We start from the raw sequence: 25,812 nt of genomic DNA on the forward strand, positions 1-25,812 counted from the left end.
TTCACCTGTTTCCACAAGTTGCTTCTTACTGGCCAGCATGACATGCTGTGAAATGTCAAATGAAATGTTTATAGGTTGAACTGGATGGACTGGTGCCTTTTTTTTTTAACCTCACTAACTATGTAACTATGTCAATAACCAGTGATGGAGCAATACCTTACATCCTGAATACAGCCAGTGGGAGAGCACTGAGTGGAAAGATGTGAATATTTTATTGGTCTGTAAAATGATCCTGTTGCTAGGCATGTTGTCGTCAGTGATCAAACATTTACCATGGCCAAAATGTACCTCAGTAGGAACAGATGAAAGGCGAATTTAGTGGATTCTACTGAACAATGGCTTTCGAGATATTAGTTCTTAAGAACAATAGGCATTTAGGGTATTTTTTATAATATATAATTAACACAGCCCTCAAAAATTCCACTAGCCTGCTCGCATTTGGCGAGTGAAATTATGAGGATGTCGAGTAAGGGCTGTGCTGTATGGGGATAGGGAATGTATAAGTGCCTGTGCCTGCCCCTGCCGCCGCCGTTCACAGCGCAGCCTGCATTGACATTCTTCTTCAGAAAACGGTGCACCCTGAGCCCACCCATTGTGTGACAATAGCGAATGAATATTTGCTATTGTCACACGGATCCTCCTCCTGATCTTCCTCCTTGCCAATCAGGAAGTGGGTCCGAGACCCGTTTCCTGATTGGCCCGAAAAGCGAACAATTGCCATTGGCCAAGAAGGAGGAGGACTCGGGAGACGCGGAGGATTGAGGAGAAGCCGCCGCTGAATCAGGTAAATACACGCTGGTCTCTCTGCACGCTGTGGGCACTCTGGCATTGAAAGGGGCATGCTGTGGGCACTCTGGCATTGAAAGGGGGTAATGTGATATGCAGGGGGCGAGAGAGGACACTGATGTAAGAAGAACATTGTTGCACCACCACTACAACCACCAGGAGAGGAAGGGAGCACGTGAATCAGAGGAACTGCGCACTGTAAGTCTATATTCTTTATGGGTTACTGGGATTTGTACGCCTCTATAGCTGATGGTATTTTTCACTGCTGTATTATGTACTGTTGGGATTTGCAGTCCTCTATAGAGGGCGTGTTTAGGGGCAGAGCAGGGTAGGGTTTGGGTGGGGTAACAAGTGGCGAGTAACTCCTAAGGCCTGGCTAGTAGCTCATGACTTGAAATTTTGAGCCCTGATTAACATACCGATAAATAATGTGTAACCAGATCCACATTTTTTTTTTTACTTAATTTTGGTAGCAGTAGACTCGAATTAGAGGCCTTTTTTTTTCTTCACAGTCTGTGGGCCTATTTGAAGATTCCCCTTCAATTCTTAGACCAGTGACAACATTGTGACTGGGGCAGAAGAGGAAAACGCAAAGATGGACACAGATAGAGTCTTCCCTTCCCCCTCTGTAGTAAGGTATATGGTTTAATTGCATTTCTGCTGTTTCCTTATTATAGAGATTTTTCCTTCCCATCTACTGATGTTTTTACCATAACAAAAAGAGATGGTTAATCTACCCAACCTATCTTCAAAAGCTTTGCTAGTGTCCAATCACCTGAATGTACCAGTTTATAACTCAGGGTCTGTGAATATCAAGCCTGTGTCCTATACTGAATAATTAAGATAAATGATTTGGACTGGAGTTATTGCTGACCAGAATGACATTGATTTTCATATTACCTGAGCCAGACCGCCAATCTCTTTGACACAGAAATAAAGCCTGACCAAGTCTAGGGGCTTCCTTCCCACAGCCGGCAATGTTGCAACAGGTGTTCCTCTTTCTTCCATAAAAGTCAGGTATCTGTCCACCCACATCTTGCGTTCAGGTTCGTTCCCCAACTCATACAACTTTGTTATTTTTTCTCCAGTAGAGGTGGATGAATTGGCTTTCTGCATTGCGTGGAAAGAGTGTGAGAATTATTAACATAACTACTCCATTATGAACCAAATTACACAGAAACCTTACCTGGAAGTATTTAGAGTAAAAAAAAAAAAAAAAAAAAAGTCATATCACAACAAACTTAAACATATGACTGAGAATTTCAGATTTATACATATACATGAATACATATATAAAATCTTCTGTTTAATACATAACCCAAGTAATTAGTTGATTTCCATCAGTGAAGTTGTTTTCAGCAACATTTGTCAGATTTTAACAGATTGATAAAAAGAGGAGAAAAAAAAATTCCAGGTCACTTATGAAAGAAGCTTGCCTTACAAGGTGAGGGCTTAATCAATGTGACAGCTCAAAATTTTTGGTTTTCCCACAGTCTCTACCAACAGTCAGAACAAATGAGAGGTCAAGGATAGAAAAAAAAACTACAAACGTTACTATTAGGCCAGCAGGCTTAGCAGGAACTGTCTGTGTTGTTGGGGGAATCATGCAACTTTCCTTCCTGCTACCCGTGGTTGCAGAAAAAAAATTTGCACCGCGTATGGCCAGCCTTAGGGACAATAATTCACACAATAAAAAAAAAAAAAAAAAGATCCAATGTATACATGAAGGTCTTCAAAGATACAGTGGGGAAAATAATTATTTTATTTCCTGCAGATTTTGTAAGTTTGTCCACTTACAAAGAAATGAAGGGTCTAGATTTTTTATCATAGGTGTATTTTAAATGTTAGGGACAGAATATCAACCAAAACTTCCTAAAAAAACACAATACAAATGCTATAAATTGAGTTTCTTTTCAGTGAGTAAAATAAGTATTTGATCCCCAAACAAAACATGACTTAGAACTTGGTGGAGAAACCCTTGTTGTAGTTAGTGACCATCTTTGCTCACATCTCTGCAGGGATTTTGGTCCACTCTTCTTTGCAGATCTTCTCTAAATCCTTAAGGTTTCTTGGGTGTCCCTTGGCAATTCAAAGTTTCATATAACTTTTATATAGAGAACTATATTAAGAACTAAATCCTGGCTAGGCCACTCCATGACCTTAATGTGCTTCTTCTTAAGTCACTCCTTTGCTGCCTTGGTGGTATGTTTTGGGTCATTGTCATGCTGGAAGACCCATCCATGACCCATCTTCAGTGTTTCTTGGAAGTAGGTTCTCATCCAAAGTTTTACAATACATGGCCCCTTCCATTGGCCCCTACATTGGCAGCACAGTTGGTCTGTGCCATTAGCAGAGAAACAGCGCCAAAGCATATTGTTTCCACTATTGTGCTTGACTGTAGGGATGGTGTTCTTACTGCCATAGTCAGCATTTTTCTTCCTCCGAACACAGCGAGTCCCCCTCCCCGAGAAAGGCAAATGTACAAACATGCTAATGAACATCTAAATGATTCAGAGAACAAATTGGAGAAAGTGCTGTGGTCAAATGAGACCAAATTTGAGCTCTTTGGCATTAACTCGTCTTGCCGTGTTTGGAGAAGAAAAATACTTACTATGACCCTAAGAACACCATCCCTACAGTCAAGCACAAAGGTGGAAACATGATGTGTTGGGGTGGTTTCTCGGATAAAGGTACAGGCTGACTTTGTTGCATTTAGGGGCCAATGGACTGGGCCATGTATTGTAAAATTTTGGATGAGAACCTTCTTCCCTCAGCCAGAACACTAAAGATGGGTTGCGGATGGGTCTTCTGGCATGACAATGGCCCAACATATACCGCCTAAGCAATAATGGAATGGCTTAAGAAGAAGCACATTAAGGTAGTGGAGTTGTCTTGTCAGTCCCCAGACCTTAAAAATATAGAAAATGTATGGAGGGAGCTGAAACTTTGAGTTGCCAAGAGACAGCCAAGAAAGCTTAAGGAAAGCTTAAGTAAAAAAAGACTGGACCGAAATCCCTCCTGAGATGTGTGGAAACCTGGTCACCAACTACAAGAAACTGCTCACCTCTGTGCTTGCTTACAAGGGTTTCTCCACTAAGTACTAAGTCATGGTTTTCTTGGGGATCAAATACTTATTTTACTAATTGAACTACAACTTAATTTATAGCATTTGTTTTATGTGTTTTTTTCTGGATTTTTGGTTGATATTCTGTCTCTATCATTTAAAATACACCTATGATAAAAATATAGACCCGTCATTTCTTTGTAAGTGAGCAAACTTACAAAATCTGCAGGGGATCAAATAATTATTTTCCCCACTGTAAGACAATAATTAGAAATACATAGGCAACTTTATTGAACATGAGATATTTTAATGTCCTAAGTATAAGTAAACCCTCCCCAAAAATAATCATCTATATTTTGTGTGTAAATATATTTATTTTACATCTTTCTGCTAAACTAGCTAACATCCAGGTCAGCCAATAGTTCTACATGAAAGTTGGGCAATATTTTACATTTGTTTGTACATCTGCACTTTATGTATAATATTCTCCTTTTTTTTAATTATTAATGGAAACGTTGACAAAACATTTAGCTTTAGATTATGGCATTTTTTGCCTGCCAGTCTGTCTTTGAGATTTCTATTTTTTTTTGTGTCCCAGGGGCACAACAGAAAGTGAGGGAAAATATCACCAAAGATTTCATGATTTTCTTCTTTCTTCTCTTGTTTCGTTGAGAAGCGCAAGTGTGCCTTCACTCTTGCACATGTTTTAATGCACTTGTTTTTGAAAATAAATAAATGCAGTATTTTCAGAGTACAGAGCAACACAACACTTGTTCTGCATGTTGTGATGCACTGTAATACAGGTGCATTGGCAGCTACTGTATTTGTGCTGGGGTGCCATTCAAAATGAATTTGCATTACTGCAATACAAAGGTGTGGAGCCAACCTAAAATATTAGATTTCCCATCAATTTCTGCCCCATAAAAATTGGTCAACAAGATGAATAGAGAGTGTGAATCCCCCAAGAGAGCATTACAAGCCTGACAATTTCTAAGCAAAATTCAAAGATATAGTGACTGCCTGCTGGAACTTTTGTGAAAGGAAGGATATCCTGGAAATAAGTCCCTACCTATTTGATTTCTGCTAATTTGTTTGCTGCCTACCCCCCAGACATTGAGAATGGTTGAATTATAGGACCTGGACAAGCCCTAAGTCCTCTGATGTGTCCATTTAATTGGATTATAGATGACTGTTGAGGGCTATCTGTACCCTTTGCATATAATTGACTAAATGGAAGCCTCCGTAGCCCTTCCCTCCCCCCACATGGGAATGAGACAACACACATTTTTTAATTCCAGTGAATACATGGTTTTATTATGAGAATTATGGGTTTTAACATGCTGAATGCACACATGTACTTCTGAAGAAGATCTATGTATCGAGTTCACATGTGGAGTGTATTAGATATATAAAATAAATGTAACCCTGTATTCAATATTTATTATTTAGTTTGTGTTTGGTTTTTGCTGAATTTTCCAATAAAATGTATGGTTTTTATATATGCAGTGTTCTCTTCATATCTATATGTTATTCAAAAAGTCCCTGGCTATCCCATTATTGTTCGTATTTGTCGGAGATATACGTTAGTAAAAGTGTAAGGCCAACCATACACAGTTTTAATCTCGGCCGGTTCAACAGGAACCAGCCGAGATTCAAACAAGCAGGTTGAATGTACCAAGTTAATTAATCAATCAACTTGGGTAGAACCAGTCCACCGGATTCTCATGGGATTATCAGTAGAGGCTGCTATGGCTGTTAGTGATAATCACTGTCTTCTCCAGACAGGGACGGCTTCGCCAACCCACCCCTGCCGGGAGAAGACAATTCCCCAGCAGGAGGGATTCCCGCATTAACACAGTCTGTGTTGTTGGTGGAATTGAGCGAATTTGTTTTCTGCAACCCATGATTGCAGGAAAGAAATTTGCTCCGTGTATGGCTGGCCTAACAGCCAAGGGATCCTTTACAGCATTAAAGACAAAGAGCTGAAAGTGGAAGTAAACTCCCATGTATGATTTTTACCTACAGTTAAGCCTATAATAAGGCTTACCTATTGTAACTATAAATATCTCCTAAACGTGCACCATTTAGGAGATATTTATTTAGATGCAGCATGAGCTCTGAAGTCATGCTGTTCCTTCAGAGCCGTGCCATAAACATGACTTCCGTGCGCATGTGCGGGAGTGACGTCTTCATCAGCTCGGCCAATCAGATAGCCGAAGCCTGCAAACACAGAAAGAAGACCAGGTGAAGATGAAAGCGCCTTCATCTGTGACAGCGAAGGGCTTCATTCTCAGGCAAGTCTGTAATATGTGCTAGCATGCAATGCATTCTAGTGCATTAGGACTTAAACTGCCTGGGGCCTGTTTTTTTTGGATGTAGTTTATTACTGTTTAAAGTGCAGAATAAACTAATTTAAATAAACACATAGAAATACAGTTCTAATGCATGGAAAATCATATTTTCCTGTAAATTCTCAGTATGTTTTTGGACAAGCAACTGACTTATTTTCGGAATAGCAACATAAAAAGTATTTTGTTTATATTGGTAATACAGATTAATATAAAAGACAAATATTTTTTTTATTCTTGGGTAGACCTTTGAAATATATGATTACTGAGTTATTATATTATTCATAATAAACTGTATACATGCATGTATATATTCTTTATCTGTTTGTAATAAATTTTGCATGATCCCATGCATAGAGGAACTCATCTATCTCAGATTCACCTAGTGATCCCTTCTGGGTTGCGAGTCATAAGGAGTGTTAGGGATATATCACCTTGACAATCCATGACAACTTCATTCTAACGCGCGAGGACACTGGCTGAGAAGAGCCAGTGTCACAAATGCACAAAAAGCCCTCTTCCTTGTTAATTCTGAGAAAGTGTTTAAATATTAAAACTGTAAATAAAAGCATTACATGACGTAAAGAAAGCAGCACTTAACATTGTTTTACAGAGAGCAGCTCGTACATGTAATCCATAACAAGGATTTATTAAGGCTAATTTAAACACTAAACACAATTAACGGCAGCAAATGCTAAATATAAATCAATTTTAAAGCATTTGATTTAGATTGTTTAAAATCTGTATCAATGCAATGTTCCAAATGTATTTACAAATTCAACATCCATAATGTTGTACACGCATGTGTTAGCCATTTTACAAAAAATAGGAAAAATAGTAGAAAAAAAACAAACACTGTATATAGAGAGAGGGAAAGCAAATACACTAAAATGAATAAAAATAGATATTGAAAATCAAACACATGCTAACAGTAATTTGAATTATTTCCAAATATAAAATAACAAAACAGGGCCACTTACAGGGCTTGATGGAGTCTTTGGCCAGCCTGGGCTGTTAATGCTATCACTTTCATCTCCATGAAAGGAGGAGATGCTAGCGGAGCTTGGGGACAATGGGGAAGGGACTGGCAGGTTGCCTGGGGTTGGGGGCTGAGATATACCCTGTGAACTGTAGCTATCCTGTGGTAGAAGAATACAAAACAAAATGTGACAAGAGAAGGGCAGACATTACCAAAAAAGAAATAGAGCAACTGGTAATGCAAAAATGTTGCATGTATGGAAAAGGGAGGGGTAAAAGACAAGCATATAAGATGCATGAATCGAAGACTGTTAATTCATTGGCTAGCAATTAGTGCATATCTGGCAAGTTCTTAGATGCTTGGCTAATGTTACTAAGCCACCATGCTTACTTCAAGCAAACATGAAATGCTTAAGCATGGATTGCCCCCTCGGTGAAAATAAAATTAAAGCTGCTTGCCCTACATTCAAGGGGATTGGGGGAGCAAAGTGTTTGTTACAATTATTGTGCTTTTTAGACGGCCAGCAACAGAAGCTTGAACTGAAGGCAAGAAGGGAAATGGCTGCAGTTTAGAATCCAGGCACAAAAGTCCCTTCCAAACCCCACCAGCTCAAAATATCCCCAAGCTCATGATCATTCCTTTGCCTCAAAGTCAAAATGAAATTAGAACTACTATCTTTCAGATTCAGACCATCTAAACAAATACAGGCCCGCAACACAGATGGAGAACACATGCAGCATAGAAAAGAAACTGGGAAAAAAAGATAATGGAAGACAGTATGGACAACGCAGCGAGCCAACAAAAATGCTACCACATGCGTGAGGAAATACCTTTGACTTTGGTTCAGGGTGAGGAGGCCCATCTTCTTTACCATCGAGTTTGAGAGAAGGAGGCAGCTTAGATTCTCCAGTCATCATTTCAGCAAGACCTAGGTGACCTAGAAAACAAAAAAAACATAGTTTTTTTCCACAAAACATGGAGTTTATTATTATTTATGGTTTATTTTTTTCTTTTTTTGGTAAAAAAAAAATGCACAACAGTGGTTAATGGAGGCAGCTATTTTGTTAGTTTGTTATGTCTCAAGGTTCTCAAAGCAGGGCCATGTAGTGATGAGGTTCCTAGCACAGGGAGCATAGAGAATGATTCCCTTCCCATGATAACACTGACAGAAAAAAGACTCACCTTCTGTGCCAGAATAGTCTATGCATAAATAACATAATGCCCAGATCTAGCCATCAAAAGCATATATTTTTTGGCAGATGGAATTCTTGGTTAGCCACAAAATAATAAAGCATTAATAGGTAAGGTATGCCTCTGACTGTATCACACCAGTGCATTGCTGATGAAGTTCCCAGGAAATCTTGAAATACCTCAGACTATACATATGACCAGTTCACAACAATTACTAACTACGAGTCACTGTTACCTATGATTTCAGTACAGCAATGTGTATTGAAACTGAGGGATAGCATTCGTTACCAGTAGATGGCCAGGATGCACTTTCATGATTGCACATAGAATTGCTGCTATTTCTTTCTCTCTATCTTTATATATCTTTATATTTATATATATATATATATATATATATATATATATATATATATATATATATATATATATATATATATATATATATACACACACACACACACATACATACACACATATGTACACAAAAACATATACACAGAAACCTTTTTAACTAGCCTGCAGAATCAGCCTACAACTTAACTAATCTGATATTATACTGTTTTATGGTTTCTTTTATACTGTACAAATATGTATGAACATTCCATTCTCCAGATCAATAAAAAATATGTCTTTAGGAGGGCAAGCAGGAGGTTTTACTGCTATCCAGGGCTCCTATAGAGGGATTTATCTTCACTTCCTTTCCTGATGGTATTTAAACAGGAAGTGGAGATAACTCTCCTAACACCACCACAAAAATAAAAACATTTTTCTGCAGTTGAGTAGGGGAAGGCTAGAACCCCTGTCATATTTTAATTTCCATCTGTATGCCTTTTGCAAATTTTCCCTTACATTCTCTCTGATAAAACTGTTGTCAACAGAACAGGAAGTGAGGGGAACTTTCACCACTGGAGCTCTGGATAGCAGTTGAAACTCAACAAGAGTTCTAAAGCCCCGTACACACGCAACGATTATCGGCCGACCGATCGTCCGACTTTTGTCCAAGTTGTGTTTTGTTGGTTGGAATGTGCCTAGACTGCACATTAATTTTCTCGGTCAACAAAATTCTACTTCAGAAGTGATGTCATGTGTTGGTTTGTTTTCTTTGTGTTTTTTCTTCACTGAGCATGCCCAGACTTGCTCATCAGATTTTTCCCTGTCGAAATCTGTACTGACTGCACGAAAATCGGCCGTTATGTTGACGGCCAACAAAAACTTTATAGTCTGCACACCAGATTTTTTTCGGCCGAAAAGTCCGAGTTGGTTGTCGGAAGCATCATACTAACAAGCCGAAAATTGGCAGATCGGACGTTGGCCGAAAATTCCCTGCCAATTTTCGACGCGTGTGTACGGGGCTTAACTCTCTCCCATTCTTTCAAAAACAAGAAAAATGTCTCTGGCTTGCCCTATACTTTTACAGTACTTTCTGTGTTAGTATGCATTGTATTAAGGCAACTCAGTTATTTGGAATATGAAGCCAACACATCTCAACGCAAGTAAAAAATGTCTCTACACCATTTTTTGTATGCAGTTTACCATGACCAGTGGCATGTGTAGTGTGGTGTACTAGAGCAACGATGTTGAAAGCTGCTGTATTTATGGCTAAGTGGTTAGCACTAGGGTCATTTGGTCAAATTTAAATTAACCACACTAACTGCCTGGAACTTGTTGGCATGTTCTCCCTGTGCCTGCGTGGGTTTTCACTAAGTACTCCAGTTTCCTCCCACAAGCCAAAGACATGCGGGTACGTTAATTGGCCCTAGTAGGTGTATATATGAATGTGAGTTAAGGACCTTAGTTTGTAAGCTCTGTGAGGGTATAGACTGATTTGGAGTGTACAATATATCTGTAATGTGCTGAACTACATAAATACCTGTAATAAATAAATATGTACTTAGGTGCCAAACGGTTACCAATATACCACTCTGTGGTTATGTGACATCTACCTAAAAAGTTGCAATGTCAGCATTGCATGACATGCCCTCATTCACATAGCAATAAAATAGGGTGATCAATATAATTAGAGCAAAGCAATATTTTAGGCAACAGCTGATTCTAGATGTTATTTTTAAATACAATTTTTACAAAGAAAACCCAAAAAGACACAATAGGCAAATTGCAAATGTACAAATGAGACAATACAACTTTACATCCGACTGTAAAATATTCTGAAAAATGTTACCATAAGTTATTTCATGTAAATGAAACAATTGGGCAAATGCGCCGAAGAATAAAAAAAAAAAAAATCTGTTTGCCGTCTGCTAAATTATTACTGCAAACAGTAGCATATTATTGCGCTTTAGAAAATAATTAGACAATCACAGCAGAGAGCTTATGCAGGACTCTGGCGAACAAACTGGCAAGCACCTCCATGCTAATTTGCTAATATCCATAACATCACCACAGGTTTGCAATGACCACAAATCTGCCAACACCCTATCCAGCCATGTGCAAAATACAATTCAACATTTGTACTGCTTATTAGGCAAAAATGTCATCCTATTGCATGAGGAAAAAAAAAAAAAAACGATGCCATTCTAAAATGATTTTCAATGATCTACGCTAATTGTAGCAAAATTTCAGTCTTGACTCTGCTATTCAAGGTGAACACAGCTACACCATTAAATAGTCATCTCAAATTAGGCGATTTCATTTTTGGCAGGTGGTGACGTGTTAAATCCCCTAAGGGTGTCTTCCGCCTCTTGAGAGGCACCTTGGGATCTCAAAGGCAGCTCTTATATGCAAGGAGCTATGTCTCATTTTCATACCGTGGCCCTTCTCGTTTTGTTCCACTCATTGTTTAATAATGAAGCAAAAGTTTAATGAAATAAAAAAATAAAACACCCAAGTTTTTGAGATTCCAGGGCGTTGTAGAAATTAACTAAACATGTGTAATTAGGGTTACATTTCTGAAATCACTTCAGTAGTTGTTAGGAACATACAGGTATACTTTAGTGCTGTACTCAGGTTAACAGGTAAAGGAAATGTTTTTGTGAAACGGAAGGCTTGCTACAACCTCCCTAATTTTAGAAACCTTTCTTTATTTTTTTTCTTAATTAATGTAAAATTATATAAATAACACGAATAACAAAATTATACTCACAAAGGCAGGTTTTACACGGACTTGAAAAATGCGTGTTAGCATGTCTTGACCACAGTTCATTATATACAGCTGCCCAAGTAAGGTCAGAACATTGAGTCCTCACGATATCAAAACCAGACCACATCCATATTTAAACATATTGATCTAACACAAGATTTGATAAGGTTACCCTGGAGATCAAAACTAATGATTGTGAGAGGCTAAACCTATTGGAAATGTCTATTTCCAGAACACAGCGAACTATGTAAACCTGCCAGACAACCAACAGAATTAAAGCTGGACACAAAAGGCACCATTTGACTGTTCAGTCTTTAGATTTACCAACACCAAGGTTTGAAGACGTACCTAAACAATTCTTCCAGTTTATATGCAATGTGGTAGTAAATCTAAAAAGATTATATAATCAGATTGTAATGTGTGTGACTAGTTTTAGAATTTAGCAGCATTGTACACTGGATTCTGTGTCATTTTCAGATTTGTAACAGTAAAAATTATAATAAATGCAGTCTCAGCACTTTCCAACTGGAAATTTCCTAACCATTGAGGAGTAGCTGAAAGGGATCCTTCAATCCCACAGGGTTCAGTTTTCCTCCTATCATTTAATTGATATTCAAAGAATAATGATGTAGCACTTTTGGCCGAGTGTCAAGGAAGTTTCTCTCACACTGATGGGATTATAGGCATGTAGAAGTTAGTATCTTTCACTGGCCCAAGGCTAATATAAGTCAGAATGTCATACACATCAGAATATAAAATAAGAGGTTAAATATGGTTTTTGACTGGAATGGTTTATTTTGTTCATTTAGATTTTTATCTATCTGTGCGTGTGTGTGTATATATATATATGTGTATATATATAATTTTTTTTTTTGTTTAGACAATTATGACTTATTGCATATTGATATTTTTTTAATTTCTATCCTGCTGGTAGCAAAGCTTGTTACTCCTTTCTTCTGACCATTGTAAAAAAAAAATGAAAATAAAAGTCCTTTATTTACAAAGCTCAAAATCTCATCCTTCATCAAATGTCTCCATCAAAGGTTTAAATTAGCCTAAAAGCAAGCTTGAAGGCAGTTCTTTAAAGCTGGCCATATGCGTATAGATTTCCTTTATTAAAGATATCTAACAGATTCCTTCCTACACGCTAACAGTCTCACTGGCTGTCAGAATATCCAAACAGGGCCTGTAACGGATTGGATACAGGTGCTGTTTGGCTGACAATTTTCTGACAGGCTACTTCAGGTGGGATATATTAGGCAGCAAATGAACATGTTGTGCAAAAAAGTGGCAGAAACCCAACCTATAACTAGCCTTTACAGTAAGATACACATGGAAGGGCAACACACATCACAAACAAAATCCTGCTTTGCTGGGAAATCTGTGTTTGTGAAGTGACCATGTTGATCATGTTGACCAAATTGGCAAGTGTAAGAATTTAAGCGACTTTGACAAGGGCCAAATTGTAATGGCTAGATGACTGGATCAAAACTGCAGCTCATGTTCCTGGTCTGCAATGGACCTACCAAGAAAGGAAAACTGGTGAACCAACATCAGAATCATGGGCGGCTAAAGCCTAGTACACACGCAACGAATTTCCGCCGACCGGTCGTCCATCTTTTGTTCAGAGTTGTGTTTTGTTGGTTGGAATGTGCCTAGACTGCACACAAATTTTCCCGCCCGACAAAATTCTACTTCAGAAGTGATGTCATGTGTTGGTTTGCTTTCTTTGTGTTCTTTCTTCTCTGAGCATGCCCAGTCTTGCTCATAAGATTTTTCCCTGTCGAAATCTGTACTGACTGCACGAAAATCGGCCATGTTTTGACGGAGGACAAAAATTTTATAGCCTGCACACCAGATTTTTTTCGGCCGAAAAGTCGGAGTCGGTTGTCGGAAGCATCATACTAACAAGCCGAAAATCGTCAGATTGGTCGTCGGACGAAAATTCCCGGCCGAATTTCGACTCGTGTGTACGGACCTTTAGGCTCATTGATATAAGTGGGCAGTGTAGGCTGGTCTGTATAGAGAAGAGTAACTCAAATTGCTAAAAAGTAAATACTATTTCTGATAGGAGCATGTCAGGACACACAGTGCATCGCTGTTTACTGCATATTGGGTTGCATACCTGGAGAATAGTCAGGGTGCCCATGCTGACCCTGGTCCACAGCCAAAAACACCTACAATGAGCATGTGAGCATCAGAACAGAGCCACAGAGCACTGGAATGTGGTAGCCTGGCCTAAAGAATTCAAAAACGGTTTGAGGGACACGACGACGAGTTTGAAGTGTTGACTTGGCTTCCAAATTCTCCAGATTTCAATCAAATCAAACATCTATGGGATGCATTAGTAAAATAAGTCTGATCAATGGAGGTGCCACCCTACAATTGACAGGATTTAAAGGATCTGACAGTTTGGTGGCAGATATCACAGTATATCTCCAGAGGCCTAATGGAGTCCATGCCTCAATGGGTTATGGTGGGTGGTCATAATAGTATGGCCGATTGGTGTGTGTGTGTGTGTGTGTGTGTATATATATATATATATATATATATATATATATATATATATATATATATATATACATATAAATACATATATACACACATATATATATACACAGAAATATGCAAAATCAGCAGGCAAAGCAGACTTATTACAACAGCTGTTACTTAAAATTCAATTTGGCCATATGCATAACATTCAGAAGCTGCAATAAACAAGTGTTTTCACACAGGCAGCTGTCAAACAACAATGCTTCAAAACATATTTTACAATAAGAAGGGAAATGGTCAGGTAATTCAAATTAGAAAAAAATTTGCTATTGACATTAAATTTGGGTATTCCACAAGAGCAAATAAATCTCCTAGGAAGGGCAATCTGCCATCTGTGTGTTCCAGGTAAGAGTCACAGCTTACCATGTAAAGAGCAAAATAAATAAATGTGTCTATTTGCAGGCCGCAATCTAAATGTGGAGTCATTTTGTGTCAGCGTGCCAAACAAAACCCATAAAGACCAGCCTAAATAAGTGCCAGAGCCAAAAACTGCTCTCATACACGACTTTTAGGTCGTCATTTGGACCACTACACATAATTGTTGGCTTATGCAAAGTTGTCTTATACTTGTGTCACATATTTGACAGAAAATATGACTATGTTTATTTGACTGTTCTACCAAATGACTATGTGATTGTTTAGTCCCAGAAATCCGTAGGGAGTTTTTTTTTTTTTGTATATGCTTTGACTTACGCACCTACATAAATTATAATGCATAGACCCTAGAAATATATATATGTTGAGCTAGTAATGTACATCTTGAGCTAATGTTATCACATTTGCTAATTTGGCAGTAAAACACAATTCAACCAGAGCAAGAAGGTGCAAAAACTGAAAATCAACAGTTAATGCTATTGAGTGATCACTGCAGCTGTGCTCAAGTCTGAAATTCTATTAATTTTATCCTCCTCATTGCAGCTTTGCTTTTGTATAATCTTGCATATGATTCCAGCTAGGACTGCAGCCTCTTGGGACAATAATATTCTATGCAACTTCACTTTCTCTCTGCAAGAACCTCCAATGGGCGCACGTCAGGAACCAAAGAACACCTTGCTTGCACAATGATCACAATGTCATAAACTGATGTTCCAAGAATATAAAATCAATTGTTAAAGTGGAACTTTAGTCAGAAAATGAAGTCCTGCTAGATCACTTCAGGCTGGCCCCTTTTGCAGGTATAGCTATGTAAAACATTAAAAATAAGTGTCTATACTGTTTAAAATACAGTAATATACAGTCTCACCCTGCTCTGCACATGCTCAGTTGCTCTCCCATTTTAGGCATTGCTGAGTTTGTAGAGGCCGATCTGCTGACAGTCTTAAAATGGACTTAAATCCCCCTATCCTTTACAGCCAAGGAAGCTGCTTCTGTTTGGTTTGCAACTGCCATGGTGCTGCACATTTAATCAGTTATGACACCAACCATTGGATGGTTTAACAGTTTGGTTGAGGGCACAATCATATCAAACTGTTTTTTAAAACCAGTTAATCTACTTTATTATTTACTGCTGGGGATTTGGGCTTCAACAAAATGGTAGCCTGCAGCAAGAACAGGAGCAATACTGGAGGCAATTTACAACACACATTCATTTTGTTAGCATAATTATTAATGTATAATGTATGCTCCTTGCTAAAGAACATTATTTTTTTTTATCAAGTTGTAATGGGTAATGTTCCACTTTAATCTAAAGGAAAAAAATGGAAGATCTAGGCTCCAAGGCTATACTTCTCATATATATTTGAGTTGAAAACAGTTTTGGTTCCTACCAATTTCTGATTCACAGTATAGTTAAATTTCTAGGGGGCTAGCTGTGTACATCATGTAACCTTTATAGAGTTCCATTTGAACCAGCTGAAATGTATAATACTAGATAAAGGTCATGAGATTTGGTACAACATTTGTGAGCCATTATCCAGAATAAACTCCTAAATGCTAGCCATACACAACTCATTTCTAATACACGAAAGCTTTCAGCTGAAAAAACATATTTATACATTTATGCTAGTATCTTAAGGGAGTTGGCAGAAAAAATAGGGTTCTTTATAAGAAAATGTCATAAATGCAAATAACAAAGAAACAAAACCCAAACATATATCACAGGGAGCATAGATGTGGACATTCATTATATGTGCACACTGTAATAAAGCGGATCTAAACCCTCCTATCGTTTTCAGCCAAGGAAGCTGCCATCTAAGCCCCAGTTCAATCTTATACTGATCGCATGTGCAGCATCATGGCAGTTTGACATCAGCAATTTGATGGTTTGACAATTTGGTTGAGAGTACAAGCAAATAGGACAGTTACATTCCTGGCACGTACTGGAATATAACCATTTTTTGAAACGGTTAAATCAATGGGTTTAGTTCCACTTTTGTTTAAATACTTTTCTCCTATAGAATGTTATAGAGAGGGATGCAAGTAGATTCCAAAACTGAATGTGATGTCATATTTATTGCAATGTTCTTTTGCCAAACTGCCATTTTCTTCAAGAACGTTGACCGCAAAGTACACTTTTCTACCACAACTATTTGAGTTTACAGCATATCCCACACCAAAATAAAGATACAGAAAATAATCTTCATGGGTAGTAGCTAGGTATCTCCTCTGAGAAAATATCACCTCACTTAGATTTATGTAGACTTGGAGCTTGAATAACCAAAAAAGTGATCTTGAATTATCATTGAAAGGTTCTAACACATCAAAAGCTGAAGACCATCCTATGTGGATGTATATATACAGTATGTGCATAGTATTCATTTGAATTCTTTCTCTTAATGGGTTGTTGAAATCGAAAATAAGTGAACAATGTAATTGGATCTCTTTATGGAATGCTTTGTCATTATGATAAAAGGTCATGACAAGGTTCTGTTTCCAACTGTCCTTCTCTTCCAGCATGCCAACCAAGTGCCACTCAACACACAGCAATCCCTGCATAGCCTGTCTAAACTTATATCTTTCATAGGGAATATTTTTCTTTGGCTCAAAGTACTCACTCAGTCTATTCATGGCTGTCTCATAGTCTGAATCTTCCCCTGTTGCTCCCAGGGTTTCAAAAATGTCCTGAACTTGAGGTCCAGCTAGATGCAGCAGCATGGCTCTCTTCTGAGCAGGTGCAGTCACTCCTGTGGCTATAACATAGAGCTGAAATCCCTTCTTCCACTTGTCCCAGCGCTGTGAGAGACTAGTGTGGTCTCCAGACACATCAAACGGTCCGATAGCCGGTAAATCCAGAAAGCTAGCCATCCTCGTCGCCAAAATGTAGTGTATTAACACAGACAGGCTGTTCAGGTTGCTTCTTTATTCACTGCACATCAGCATGCAACTAACTTCAGCCACACCCAGCTCCCAGACATATACATAATTGTAACATTTTGCAGACAGCAACTTAACCCGTTGCTTACCATACTACAACACTCAATGCATACAGTGCACTATTCCACCACAATTATCCAAGCTGTATCCTATAAAGGGAGCCAAGATTTAGAAGACACTCTAGGTCACGTGTGTCAAACACAAGCCCGCGGGCCGAATGCGGCCCTCCAGGCCATTTCATGTGGCCCTCGCACCTCTCCTGCAGCTACCCCCTCATCTCTGTTCCTACCTTGTCTCAGCAGTCGGCAGCAGAGAGGAGAACAGAACTCCTCATACAGATTCTGTACCTCTCTGTTCAGCTGCAGCACCACCTGATCTCTACCTCCCCTGGTCTCAGCAAACTCTAGCCCTCCTCTGGTTCTCCTCCAGACCTTGCACTTTCTGCTTCCCAGCTCCATTCCCAGCTCCTTCCAGGAAGCAGCACAAGATAAAGAGGGTGAACTGTGATGTAAGGGAGGGTGGGGGACTTTTCACTTCTGATAGTGGGGGCTCTTGACATCTGATGTAAGGTGAGGTGCTCTGGACATCTAGTCTTACAGATACAACCGGCCCTTTGAGGGCAACCATAATGCTGATGCGGCCCTCGGTGAAATTGGGTTTGACACCCCTGCTCTAGGTATCCATAAAAAAGTCACCTCATTTTGATGAGCCTTAAGACATGGAGCATGTAAAAGAATTCTACACTTGTTTGGAGTTACATATTTTTTGGGTTAAGCATCTCTTTGGCTGTATCTTCGTTAGTCCAAGCTAACAATCTATTAGGCCAGGTTTTTTGACTTATCATAAAATAATAAAGCCTACAGAACACACATTCCTGGTTAAATATGTCTCTTTGTCTGAAGAGTTAGAATGTAATCGCTTTTCATAACATTACATCAAGAATAAGAATATATTCACATGTAACAACTAAAAACCATAATTTTAGGTCTAAACACCCTTTTCTTACCAGGGGCAGAGGGCCTGTGATGTACATTACTTTTAGTTAGGAAGGAACATTTCAATGGTTAGTTATAAAAGGTCTTGTTCAAAAGGTAATTTTATGCTGCACAATTAAATATGGGTTATTAGATCATGGCATGTAGTATACAAAAATATATGAATTTATTTGATTGGCCAGATATTTTCATTCAACTCAAGCAACAGAAAAGACATTATCACATTGGCAGCAGTGGGATTTGAAACTGCTGTCGTCACAACTTGAACTTGTTTGGAATTCATATTTTAAAGCTCAGTAGCATTACATTTGGATGTGCCTGCAGACATGAAGCTTAACAGGCCTAAGTGCCAGTTCATACATATGCACTGCGGGAACCCTGCAAATCCACTGTGGGTTCCCACATCGCATTTAAATGGCAGGCAGTTTACACTTCCATATGTGAATCGCTGGGGGTGTCAATACAATGGTAACGACACCCCCCAGATTACTTTGCATATTGCAGTGCAAACTGCAGTTTGGACATGTATCCGATTCTGCTGCGGAACCAAAAAAGGGTCCTGTGTGTGTTGTGTCCGAATCCGATGCTAATTCAGCCATATATTCAGCCGGCTATATTCGCATTGCACAGACATCGCATGTGATTTTCAGAGCAGTGCGCTCCAAATCACATGCGATGTCTGTGATTGCACTGATGTGAACCGGGGCTAAAAAATTACACTGATCTTGTTTGGAGTTAACATTATTGTTTAAAACCACAGAATTTGGATGTGACTAAAGACTATCCTAAAAAAAAAGAGACATTTTGATTATCATTTCAGAATCCAACAGATTGGCGCTTTTTAATTAAGGATGACTTTCCTGCCCAGCCAACAGAAAGTTTTTTTTAAGCGATTCAATTTACTCTGTAGTATAGTATATCTTTGGCAAATCTAATAAATGCTTTGACTATGCCACAGATTTCCAAAACTAGGGATGTACAGTTTTTGTAGGATATACCAGTCTTCGTTCACTAACTTGTATTCTAATGGAATTTGGATTGTTACTTGGTATTTTGCTCCTAAAATGCTCAATTCACAAACAGAAATATTGCTTTGGCATGGATTTATTTTACTGCATTGAATTAAGATTTTAATTTTCTTTTCTTACTTTTGTATAGAGCATGGAAAAAGAACAAGTCAGGTTTGAATTAAGTTAATGACCTCCTAATGGGTGAGATTATCTTACTTATCTCTGTGTTAATCATGCACGTATGGGGAAGTACTGATATCACTGGGGCAGCAAGGAACACACATCAATTAAAAAACATTTTCAGAATTTCAGATCCTTCCCCAACATTAATAAAACAGTTTTGTTTGTGTCCCCATTGGAAAGAATACCCATCATTTGATCTTCTGACGAGAAGTGAAGGGAAATCTCCATAAAGGAGAAGTTTAGCCAAATATTTGTGGTCTATACTTTCCCTATGGATCATAAGAGTGCAGTTAGTTCTGCACTCCTGTGTCCTGTTTTTAGCCATATGATCCTGGACTGACAGATGCCTGGACCCACTGCGTGCTTAGTCTCTCAGTGAGAACATTAGCCAGCTGCTACCACCCCTTACACAGCCCAGCACGCCAGTGAGCGCTGGGGGGGGGGGGGGGGGGGCAAAGCAGAGAGACGATGATTGACAGTCACCAGTTCTCTGCAGGAGGAAGACTGAGAGCTGAGCAATCAGCGGTGTTTGATCGCCCGTACACAGGATAAGAAAATCTGTAGGGAAAATTTGTCCGACGACCGATCTGCCGATTTTCCGATTGTTAGTATGGTGCTTTCGACAGCCAACTCCGACTTTTCGGCTGACAAAATCCTGATGTGCAGGCTATATAATTTTTTTCGTCCGTAATACAATTTTCCTCTCATTAGTACAGATTTCGACGGAAAAAAATCTTAAGAGCAAGACTAGGCATGCTGAGAGACGAAAGAAAACATACAAAGCAATCCAACACATGACATCACTTCTGAAGTAGAATTCTGTCGTACGGGAAAATTTGTATGAAAATAACCTCTTCACTTTCCACATCAGACTAGCATGCCACAGAAAATGGACGACAGATCGTTCGATAATCTGATCGTGTGTACGGGGCTTTAGATTCAACCGGGGACAGCTGCAGCTGGGATTGTTGCCGCAGCCATCTAGGTAAGAATGATTGTTTCTTTTATAATCCCATACATCTCTTTTTATAGGAACCTAGATAAAAACACAACAGAAGCTCTAACCCTTTTCTGCTTTATCCAAAACAAAAGGAAAATTTCTGAACTGCAAAATCAAAAATTTGGGCTTTATAGACGGCGTTCATACTGTCCATGGTTAAGGCACATGTATTTTATTTCATTGAACTCAATGTAAACACTTGAAAATACATGCTGTAGTATTATTTCTGCAATGTTCACTTGTTAGCTTTAAAGTTTCTCACAGCATTGGAAGTTTAAAACCAGTATCTTACAGTATCTTATTAAATGAAGCACATGGCTAGAGGACATGTTTTACCAATAGTAAGCACAGGGGAAAAAAAAAATCCCGTATTCAATTAAAACAGTTCACTGGCTAAAGGCAGCAGTGAGAGATCAAAGAGCTTTATTTTAAAAGCTGTTAATGTTTTGCTTTGGCTGTCAATATGCACACTGCTGGTTATTAGAAGTTGCTCCAGTTTAAAGGATCATTTTCAAATTAACACGTGGGTTTTCATTCTCTGTGGTGGCAAATCAGTGGTAATAAAATGAGTCTCAGTGTTGGGTTTATTTCTAAAGAGAGGAATTCTTACAGATCTGCCTAGAAACCAGTTCAGCAAACAGAATATTTCATGGTAAAATACTACCTTCCTTATATCTATCCATCAACTTCATGGCCCCAGTGTTCTGTTATCAAAGGGGCAGCAAAAATGGGCAATTTGCACATAACACAGAATATGTAGCAGTTGTAAAAATATATGTATATAACAATTTAATTTGTAAAGAACAAAAGTAGTATTCGTTGAAATCAATATGAGAAAAAAACCCAACCTAAACAGATAGATGCATTTGCATCCCTTAAGGTTTGTCTGTCCCTACCAAAATAGTACTGTCAGGCTCCAGAACTATGGTGCCTGTGCATATCTTTCTTCTGCAGGCCAGGTGCGTAGAAGCTCAGGTGAGTAATAGGTCCAATTTCACTTTTATAGGTGTCAATTTAGGACAGATCCAAGTAATGCTTAATACTTATTCTGCCCCATCCTTTCTCCTGCATGTTACTATTGGCCGACCACTATGACTGGCAGCCTCACCACCAATAAGAACATACCAATGATGTGAGAGGGAGGAGCTAGCGTTTATTGTTTAACCGTAAATGTCAAAACTTAGTTACACTATGAGTTTCAATGTATTTAGCTTGCAGAAGAACACATCAGATGATCTTCTCAGGTAGCATTTGGTGCCTGCACTGTAGTATTAATGATATTGGTCAAAAAAAAAAAAAAAAAACAACTAGAATAAACCGGTCACAAACTTGGGGAATTCAAATTTATGTAAAAAAAAAACAAGAGCAGCTGAAAATCCATGAAAATCTTGACACTGTCAAGCCTCCCTAATGGTCCTTTAATCCAATTTACAATTATTATTAGGTGTGCCTAATAGGTCCAATTTCACTTTTATAGGAAGGTCATAATTTACATATAATTTCAGTTGCCTTTATTTTTTAATCTACTGATAGGTTTAACTTGTGGTTTTCAGCAAAGGTAATCCCATTTTGTGCATTTTTTCATTATAAAGCTTGAATCTTCGATGTTTGCATTCAGTTGTCTTTCACTGTAATTATTGTAATTGTAATTGTAGTTTATTTTTGTGGTCCAGCCACTAACTTCATTAAAAGCTAAGAGATTTACTAGTTGTATTTAACCATAAAGGAGGGGCAAGATAAATAGAGAAATATAGGTTACATTAGGTTTTGCCTTAGATGTATGGCATATAGGTAGACTGGTATGGATAACTGTGCCAAACACATCTTCCAACCACCATGTTACAAAGCAGAAAAAGGTAGTTTGACAAAGAAGCTAAATTCAAACTATGTAAAGTTGCATTAGGGGTGGCGTCAGGTCTGATACAGTTTTGTGTTAAACATTGTAGTCTTGTAACAGAAGTATGATTAGGTTACGCCTTGCTATAGGTGACCACTCACCACTAAGGAGGGTCATGGATGAAAAAGTGCAAAAGATAATGCAGAGAAAAGTAATACATCAAAAATAAGGTCAGGTATGGTAAAATCCCTTAATGACAGTCGATAGCCAATGTGTTTTGGAAGTTACACAAATCCCCCTTCTTCTAATGTAACATTAGAAACACCAACAACCTTTCTTTTTGCAGTCCACAGGAAGATGGGTTTTACACCCAAAACACATTGCTTATCAACTGTAAATAAAGTACAATTTTACCAAACCGGATTGTCTTTTTAATCCATTCCTTTGGCGCTCCAATACCTATCCATCTTTAAGATTCAAGTATGGGTATTGGGTTATTCCCTGCTATAGGTGACCACCCACCACTGGGGAGGATCATGGAAGAAAAAGTGCAACAAATAATGCAGACAAACGGAAGGCATCAAAAATATGGTCAGGTATAGTAGAATCCTTAATGACAGTCAATATCGAATGTATTTTGGAAGTTACACAAATCCCCCCCTCTCTTCTAATGTAATATTAGAAACACCAACAACCTTTCTTCTTGCAGTCCACAGGAAGATGAGTTTCACACCCAAAACACGTTGGCTAACTACTTTATATAAAGTACAATTTTACTATACATGAATGCCTTTTTTGATCCATTCCTTTGGGGCTCCAATACCTATCCATCTTCAAGATTCAAGCATGGTTATTCTTTGCTATAGGTGACTACCCACTACTGGGGAGGATTATGGATGAAAAAGTGCAACAGATAATGCAGAGAAAAGGAATGCATCAAAAAGACGGTCAGGTATGGTAAAATCCCTTAATGAGAGTCGATAGCCAATGTGTTTTGTAAGTTACACAAATCCTTCCTCTTTGAATGTAACATTAAAAACACCAACAACTTTTCTTCTTGCAGTCCACAAGATGATGGGTTTTACACACAAAACAGGTTGGCTATCGACTTTAAATAAAAGTACAATTTTACCATACCGGATTGTCTTTTTGATCCATTCCTTTAGCACGCCAATACCTATCCATCGTCAAGATTCAAGCTACATGTTAATGCCTTTTACTATATTAGAAAAATTGGCTTTTTAGGTTATGGCCTAAAATGCCAATTTTTCTAGGATAGTAAAAGGAACTAGCCAGATGTGACAAAAAAGAATATGGAATCGAATGCAGTGTTTGCACTGTTAAGTTTTTTTTTTTTAGCTTATTTTTTTTTTATAAACACTTTATTGAAAGTTTTATAAGCAAACAAGTAAGGTTACAAAAAGTGTACAAAAATCCAAGACCAAGTGGTAACAAACAACCTTAGTTAGGACAATAACAGGTACCGAGAAGAGACCCAGGAATAGGGCAAGTTGTGCATGGAAAGCAGCGCTCGAGTACCAGTAAGTGTCTGAACTGAATGCTATAGTTCTCCCATAAGAAAAGTGAACCCCCTCGGCCGGGTCACGGTTGAGAAGCGGATCCTGCAAATGAAACCAGGGGAGCCCCCCGGGCACACGATCGGGGGGTCGGGCACCCCCAAGGGGAGCACACTGTGCCCAAGACCCCCGAGCATGCACCAGAGGAGGTTGGATGAGGACCAGATTAGGGGCACAATGAAGGGGAGGGGGGGTTATGCCGATAATTAAGCCGGGGAGAGCTGGTACACAGGTAAGGGCAAATGGTAAACTGGTATCTCCTCTTACCAAGGTACTACGATGTTACAGGAGGTAAGGGAGAGGTAGAAGGGGAGGACGTTGGGATAAGGATGACGAAACAAGGACAATACACTGGGAAAGGAGGAGAAAGAGAAGAGAGAAAAAAAAGGGGGGGGGGGAAAGAGGAAAAGGGAAAGGAAGAATAAGAAAGAGAAGAGAAAAAAAAAAAAGGAGGGGGGGGGGGGAAAGAACATTGAGGGCAAGCCACATCCATGGCGAAAAGAAGGGGACGCAGCCAATTAGCCTATTTAGCCTGAAGCTCCCATTAATTCGCCATATTTGGAGGAAAGGGAAAAATTAAGCCACGTGGCCCACGTGGTGTAAAATTTGTCAGGGGAGTCGTGGGCTTGGTGGGTTTGCACTGTAAAGTTATGCTGTACACCAACCTTATATTATTATACAGTTTTGATAATAAGTAAAGTGAAATATCTTTGCAACAGAAGTACAGGGGAATGCCCATATAATACTTTTCCACAGGGAAGACAAAACAGATTTCAACCACACTTGCATTAGATAACCAAACACAGAATATCGCACGTGCATGAGCAAAACATAAAACAGATTCCAATCTCTTATGTGCTTAATGTAAAACAAACATGAAATTTACCTGCTGAACTGTTCATCATATTGTATGGGGATGATTGTGGAGTCATCATGCCAGCATTGCTATTCAAGGACTGGCTGTATGGAGAGTTGGATCCCATAAGGCCGCTCTGGTTCATCCCAGGAAACCCGCTTTGTCTGAGCAAGAAGATGACAAGCAAACATTAAGCATATATATATATATATCAAAACACGACATTCTACTATAGGAAATGTGCTTTGGCTGAGTGTATATAGCTATCATACGTTATATAGATTGACTGCAACTGAACTGAATTTAGAACTTTGTGTAGCTATGTTATTTTTGTATAGTAGTTGTATCTCTTACAAATCATCACAATTGAAAAATATATCAAGACAAAACACTGTCCTTGGAATCAAACTGTTGGAAGGTGTTCTTCACATATCTGGGTAGTTCAGCATCTGTCACAGAACATTTAACAAATGGCACTACAAGGAAAAGTGTTTGCAATGCCTGTCAAAACACGGCATGGAAAAAAGTAAAATGGGTTTAGAAATATATAGCTTAGTTAATTAGAAAACAAGAAAATAACACAAACGTTTGCTTTGTAATGCAACATATCAGCTGTTTTACAAGACATGTCCGTGAACGGTTAGCAGGCATCAAGGTAAAAGCTGTTTGGATTCTTGTTAATTTTGAAAAACAGCTTTGGCTCTTGAGAGTCACAAAAGAAGACTGCTAATAAGCAACATGCAATACTTCGAAGACAGAGAAAACCCATCCTCGAATTAGCTGTATAAGTCACTGTTGCTGGTTGCGCTTTATGTGATTAAATTGTAAAAGTGAATTTGTCACACATGAAGCAAGATCACAGCAGCTAGAAACAGTATAGAGATTCATTTTTACCCTTATAATCATGCTGCTGAGTAATAGAAACAGTATAGAGATTCATTTTTACCCTTATAATCATGCTGCTGAGTAATCGGCAGTGGTAAATTAGAGGTTTTGACACCTATTTACAGAGGCCTGTAATCAG

The 25,812-nt window shown here is 38.6% G+C and overlaps 1 protein-coding gene across 2 annotated transcripts in view; it reads right to left on the reverse strand.

Annotated features, from left to right (window-relative positions):
- ARID1B (AT-rich interaction domain 1B) overlaps positions 1–25,812 on the reverse strand; it is a 584,054-nt gene that overhangs the window by 64,460 nt on the left and 493,782 nt on the right. For both annotated transcript variants that reach the window (XM_082250153.1, XM_082250154.1), the window contains exons 9-12: positions 24,819–24,952; positions 8,008–8,114; positions 7,179–7,337; positions 1,687–1,896 (exon numbers count right to left, since the gene is read on the reverse strand). In XM_082250153.1, coding sequence (XP_082106279.1) covers positions 1,687–1,896; positions 7,179–7,337; positions 8,008–8,114; positions 24,819–24,952 — 610 coding nt within the window. The remainder of the gene's footprint in view (positions 1–1,686; positions 1,897–7,178; positions 7,338–8,007; positions 8,115–24,818; positions 24,953–25,812) is intronic.

Source organism: Pelophylax lessonae (assembly GCF_965119305.1).
Source record: "Pelophylax lessonae genome assembly, chromosome: 3".
Lineage (NCBI taxonomy): Eukaryota > Metazoa > Chordata > Amphibia > Anura > Ranidae > Pelophylax > Pelophylax lessonae.